This window comes from Mus caroli, unplaced genomic scaffold (assembly GCF_978045245.1).
Source record: "Mus caroli unplaced genomic scaffold, Mus_caroli_1 scaffold_8, whole genome shotgun sequence".
In the NCBI taxonomy this organism is placed as follows: domain Eukaryota; kingdom Metazoa; phylum Chordata; class Mammalia; order Rodentia; family Muridae; genus Mus; species Mus caroli.
The window spans coordinates 111,176,539-111,182,538 of record NW_028227263.1 but is presented as its reverse complement, the minus strand read 5'-3'; the positions used below and the strand labels follow the sequence as shown (position 1 = coordinate 111,182,538).

At 53.9% G+C, this 6,000-nt stretch overlaps 2 protein-coding genes across 2 annotated transcripts in view; one reads left to right on the top strand and one right to left on the bottom strand.

Annotated features, from left to right (window-relative positions):
• Positions 1–2,571: 2,571 nt before the first annotated feature.
• On the bottom strand, positions 2,572–3,321 carry Rgs9bp (regulator of G protein signaling 9 binding protein). The gene has a single exon (XM_085840941.1). It carries the CDS (start codon positions 3,283–3,285, stop codon positions 2,572–2,574), a length of 714 nt encoding a protein of 237 aa, XP_085697067.1. The 5' UTR covers positions 3,286–3,321.
• Positions 3,322–4,324: 1,003 nt separating this feature from the next.
• Ankrd27 (ankyrin repeat domain 27) overlaps positions 4,325–6,000 on the top strand; it is a 51,293-nt gene continuing 49,617 nt past the window's right edge. The window contains exon 1 of the mRNA XM_021167678.1: positions 4,325–4,442. The gene's annotated coding sequence lies outside the window, so the exon portion shown is untranslated. The remainder of the gene's footprint in view (positions 4,443–6,000) is intronic.

The following is a 6,000-nucleotide window of genomic DNA, read 5'->3' as shown; positions in this document are numbered from 1 at the left end:
AATCGGAACCTTCAAGCATACTAAGCAAGTGCCCTGACATTAGGCTATAACCCCAGTTCTCGTTTCATCTTTTATTTTGAGATAGAGTCTAAGTTGCCCAGGCTGGCCTTGAAGTCGCACTCCAGACCAACCTAATTTTGAACGTGTGATCTTTCTGTATCATTGTGAAGTATCAGGCCTGCACAAAACCCAGCCTAACTGATGTATTTTTTTTTCTTGTCAATTATACCAAGTATGAGATCATACCAAATGTCTATAGAAGATGAATTACCTCAACACCCAAGTATGAATAGAACCAGAATTCTATCAGCAAGCTAGCTCACAAACACAAGAAGACATATTAGTTAGAAGATAGCCAGTTTTACAAGGCAAGAGGCGACTTTGCCTATGTCCTATAGCAGCTTTCTTAGACAGCATCATAACACCAAGGAATTCACCTCATGTTTAACGTTTTCAATCTCAGTGAGTTTCCTGGGTTCACAGGTCTACTAGAGGAATGTTTACTTTAAGTCAACCTTTTGCAACATTGCAATGAATTGCAGTCATCTAAGAACCATCACAGGTGGACATCTAATGACCCAGCTCATTAAATATCCAAAGAATGGCTAAGGGGTGCAAAGAGTGGTGGTAACACCCCCTCTTTCTCACTTTCAGAGGTTAAAAAGAAATCCCATTTCTAGCCAAGCAGATCTTTGCTTTTGTCCCACAGACCATTTGAAAGTTAAATGCATCCGCTTTCTCAGTACCACTTCCCCAGGACTATAAAAGAGCCCCTCCAGGGAGACAGAGAACATTTCTCACATCTCATTCTTTACCCGTGGAAAGCAGGGGCCATTTCTGCCTTTTATGGGGAGGATTCTGGCAGTTTGAGCTATGATCTTAAAATTCAGTCTCTATTCAGGAATATAGATTTAAAATGTCTAGTTTTGGTTATGTGCACGTGTGAAGAGTGTGCCTCCATGGGGACAAGTACCTGAGGAATCCAGAAGAGGGTGCCAGACCTCTCCTAGGGCTGGAGTTACAGGCAGTTGTGAACTGCTGGCGGTGGGTGGGTGAATGCTGGGAACAGAACTTGCATGCTCCGCAAGTGCAATACCTGTGTGTGTGTGTGTGTGTGTGTGTGTGTGTGTGTGTGTGTAACAGGGTCTCTCTGTGTAGCCCTGGCTGTCCCGGATATTATGCAGACCAGGCTGCCCTCCAACTCAGAGATCCTCCTGCCTTTACCTCCAAGGATTAAAAGTGTGCACTACTATGTCTCGATACAGTACATACTTCTATCTCTTAAGCCATCTCGCTGGTCCCCAGGGTTTTAGAAAAAAGCAGATGCAGATTCATATTTAGCAGACTACATATACAATGTAAAAGTTCTCTAAGCTTGACTCACTTGGCATCTATGAGCTTGTGGCCCAGTTTCCTTTATACAAAAACAAACAAGCAACCCAACTTTGGTACTAACGTGCTTACATTCTTTCAGATAGTGTGTGTGTGTGTGTGTGTGTGTGTGTGTGTGTGCGTGCACACGCATGCGAGTGTTTAAAGCTCTTTAAATTCCAAATTAAAGCTGTTACATTTTGAACTCAGTTGCCAGGCTCACAACCCCTGGTTACTAGTGATACCAGAATCGCCCTTCCCTGTAACATGGGGTCAGACAGTTGGGCAGCTCTCTAGAAAACTAGCGTTCCTATTGGCTATCGAGTAAATTCCAGGGATAGATAGGATTAAGAGCTTCAAAGAGGATTCCCCAGCCCTCCCTCAAAGGAGGGTCAAACACTGTGGTCTAATTCTGGGATAAAGTAAGCCGGTGAGAAGGAGAACGTGCCTGTTTACATAGCCGTGTGGCCCTTCCCAAAGCAACAATCCTGTTCCTCCCCCATCCGAGGATGAGTATGGAGCGGTCTTCTCTTGAAGCAAGTGTGCAGATACACCACAACCTTCTTGGCTGTGACCCTAAATGGGGTCACGACACAAAACCTCTCATAGCTGCAGCTCCTGGTGACTAATAGGCAGGCTCTGCCAAGTGCAGTAGTGTATCACAGAGAAAGCACTTTGCACGATCCTCTATCAGTACACTCTCCCAAAGCCTAGGCCCCAAAGGATTTAAGTAACAAAACCCACGTGCATCTTACTGCAACTGGTTTCTTGTCTAGGGAACAAAATGTCCCCCTCCCCCACCACCACTATACTTGATACAACCCCACACCTTAACAAAATTGTCTCGTCTAAAACAGAATGAGTGCTACCAACCAGCGTGTGGGCACCAAACTTGGGACATACGTCTTAACCCATCAAACTCAAAGGGATCTGGGGTCAGTCACTGTGGACCGATTTCTATTAATAGGAGGTAAAGCTCCTACAGACATTAGAGGTAATGGCCTGACCGCCCTGTGCTGTTAACTCCTCTTGGGCCAGCATGTTAAAAAACAAAACATGTTTTGCCCAGGCAGAGGTGGGCTTTGAAAGGATCATGTTCATACGAACACATTCAGGCTCACTACCTCTCTCCTTAACGGTTCAAACCCCAAGCCCATGTCCTGGAAAGAAAAGGGGCAGCGGACGACCGTTGGATATCAGTCAGCTCAGCTTTGCAACACATAAGGCGAGGGCCACAGCCACCAACAGCACGGCGCTGAAAACGGTGGCAGCCAGGGCCTTGCTGGGGTCGCAGGGTCCCGCGCGCTCCTCTACCGAAATGCCACCGGCGGAGGACGCGCCGGCACTGGCACCGGACAGGAGTTCGGCGCCTGCCGCTTGTCGCGCCTGTACAGTCCAGCGGGGCACGTTGACTTTCATTTCCATGTCGTCGATCATCTCGCCCACCTGGAGGACTTCGCGCTCCAACTGGGGCAGATCGGCGACATCGAAGTCGCTCTCGGCTTCGTGCCGCAGGCTGCGGGCGCTCAGGGCGCGCGCGGCTACAGCAGAGGAGCCGCCGGCCACCCCAGTGCGAACAAGTGGCCGGCGCGGCGCGTGCAGCGGGAAGGTGGCTCCCAGCGCTAGTGCGCGTTGCATGTCGGCTTCGAGCAGGTCCAGGCAGCCTGAAAAGGCCACCCAGAGCCGCTCAAACTCCGCGCGCTCCTCGGTAGCTAAGCTCCGGTCCCGGAGCGCGACGGTCAACCGGGCGCCGGTGGCCATGGCCAGCTCCCGCGCCTTCTGGCGGGTCTTCTGCAGCTCTTCGCGTAGGTCCTGAGTGTCCGCGGAGCCGCCCACAGTAAGCACTAAGTGATGGTAGCACGCTGTGGTCTTGTTGAGCGCGTCCAGCAGCGCCTTGCACTCCTCTCTGGCCATGGCGCTGCCCTCCGGCGGTGGTACCCCACCTGCACCCTTCAACGTCGTAGGTCGCCTCCAGCCCTGATGCCAGCCTTGAGCAGGGCGGACTGAATGCTCCTCATGTCCTCGCCGCCGTTCTCAACGGAGCTCTCCAGGGACCCTCGAGGTGCGCCTCCGTCGTCCCCACGGGCTGGGGTAGTCTGGTTAGCTTCTCCCCATCCGCTCCTCCATTTCCCCCAGACGCGCTCCGGGTCATGAGTAGTGTCTTTGCACAACTTTCTTTTTCACGGCGGCTCCCTGAGAAGCCCAGAGTGAAGACCCCATCCTTGATCGACCCCAAGTCTCCAAGATGAGCCGCGCGCCTTAGCCCCGGCCAAGGGCAGCAGGATCCAGTTTCCTAGGACACGCCTCCAGCCACCAGTCCAGGCCCTGAGCTTCCTCCGCCCGCTCGCCCCCCCCCCCGCCCCTCCCCGCCTCCAGGCCAGGGGTAGGCGGGGCCCAGCCCAGGTAGATCAAGTGTGGCTTTCCCTCTTCTCCCTACCATGATAATTCTGGAACCTTAGCGCCCTACAAATTCAAGTTTTTTTTCCCCTACTTTGCAGACGAGGAAAAGTGAGACTCGGTAGAAAGAATGCTTAGCTTATCGCAGCCCATGCTAGTGAAGGGAAAGGACCAAGGGACTAGACCCTGTAGGCAACAGAGTAGGGTGGCTCGGAAGACTGGGCACCTCCAATTTGCATCACCAGTAGCACGGGGGATCGACCGAGTAGGATTGTTACTTAGTTGGAGCTCTCTTCTCCATCACAGTCTAACCCCATTTCAGGGGCCCAGCTTGGACCCCACCCCTAATATCAGATCTTCCTTAGGTCCCGCCTCTCGAATTCTGGGCACGCGCACTCCCTGGCTCTGGGCGGGGCTAGCTTGAGTAGGAAGCGCGGAGTCGCCTGGGCCCCACCCCCGACTGAACCAGACTTAATGATTGCTCTATTTATGTGTCAGTCTCGACTAAAACGACCTCTTATTGGACAGACTGGAGCAGGGTTCCGCCCAACGGCGGAGTAAAGAGGTAGGCTGAAGAGTGGAGCCACCGCACCCGGGTGGTGGGCACTCAGGTCCCAGCCCAGGGTCCGGGAGGTGCTGTCGTAGCACAGAGGTGAAACTATGTAGCCTCTTAAGTAAGTGTTTTCTGCGGGTATCCTCCAGCGCCTCCCTACTCTGGGGAACGCCGAGGTCGGGCGGGGCCTGGGAGAGGAAGGGGGAGGGGTTCCCTGCACTGAAGGGGAGCCCCAGGCTGGGCTGATGGGCCCCAGGGGCCCTGACCCGTGGCGGGCTGAGCCTCCCAGCTCTCCCGTTCCTCTGCCGTCCGCATCGCGGCGCGCACGTTGTCCACTGGGTCCAGAGGGACGCCTAGGCGGCGCGGAGAATGCATCTGTTTCTGGGGCACCACGGCAGGCCTGGGTCCCCCGGAGCTGGGACTTGGGGCAGTGGGTAGAGCTGTCTCTCCCAGGCCATGTGGCCTGGGAGGTTTTCCGGTGACCAAACTGAGGGAGGAGGCTGTGTGTTCAGATCCTGGTCTAGGCCAGCTGATTGAGTTTCCGCCGGGGCTGAAAGTGGAAAGGGTATCCCTGCCTGCTTTACACGTGGCCAGGTCCTCTCGTCCTGGAGGTAGAGAAGACTTATGGAAAACTCGGGTACCCAGAGACGTACAATCACTCAGAGTGTGTTCGGTTTCCTGGTTGAAAACGGACTGCCCAGATGCGCGCGCGCCAGGCGGTGCCCCTCCAGCCTCTCCTCCAGCTCCAGGGGACGTGGACACTCAAGGCGGGGTGGGTGGCAGGGGAAGCAAGTGACACATCACCATCTAGGAGTGAGAGGCTTGGGATAAGAGGGCTAGTGAGACTGGACAGAGTTCTCAGTGGCTGGGATTTCTGTTTCATTCTGTGGAGAGATGCTCCTGTTTGCATTAAACACTGTAAACTTCCCATTGATCCGGAGCGAAAGCAGCACATAGTAGGGCTTTGAGAGTCCCCCAGTGCAGGCCGTGGTGGTGTGTCAACCGACAGGATCTAAGGCCCTGAACCCCAGTACTTACTGTCACTCAGGGGTCTTGTCCTTTAGCCAGCTCAGCTGTCCGTTTGCATTCAGAACTTGAATGTTGGGCGACTTAGCCATTCTTGGGGCGGGGTGGGGTGATGATTGCAGCCACGCAGGAGCCATCCACCCCCATGGGTTTTGATAGGGGACTAGGTTTGGGGACCGAATGGGTGGAAGGAGGGAGAACCCATCCCTTTGGAAAGCTGTAGGGCATGGGGAATGATGGGGCTTAGAAAATGGACAAAGGCCAAACACCAAGTATGGATCATTCAGCTTGTTGGGGGGAGGAGGCTTGGAGGTGGGGGGAGAAGGAAAGACAGAGGAATACTGCGTAGGAGTATTGGAGAGGTCACTTGGGTGTGGTTCACCAGGACAGGTATGTGTGCAATTGGGAGGCAGAGGAAGAGATTGGGTAGAGGAGTAGTTGTTGGGAAAGCAGCCAGGGTCTTGAAGTTGGCTGAAGGTGTATTCCTGGGTTAGACCTCGGGAGAGCTCCTCCAGCCTTGATGCCTCACCTGAGTCATACAGCAAGCAGCATTTCTAGGCGAGCAGCAGTGGTGTCTGCACAGGGCCTGGGGTCAAGGTCATGACTGGGCCTCAATGTGCTTACTGGACTGTGCTAGCCTCATACCAAACTGC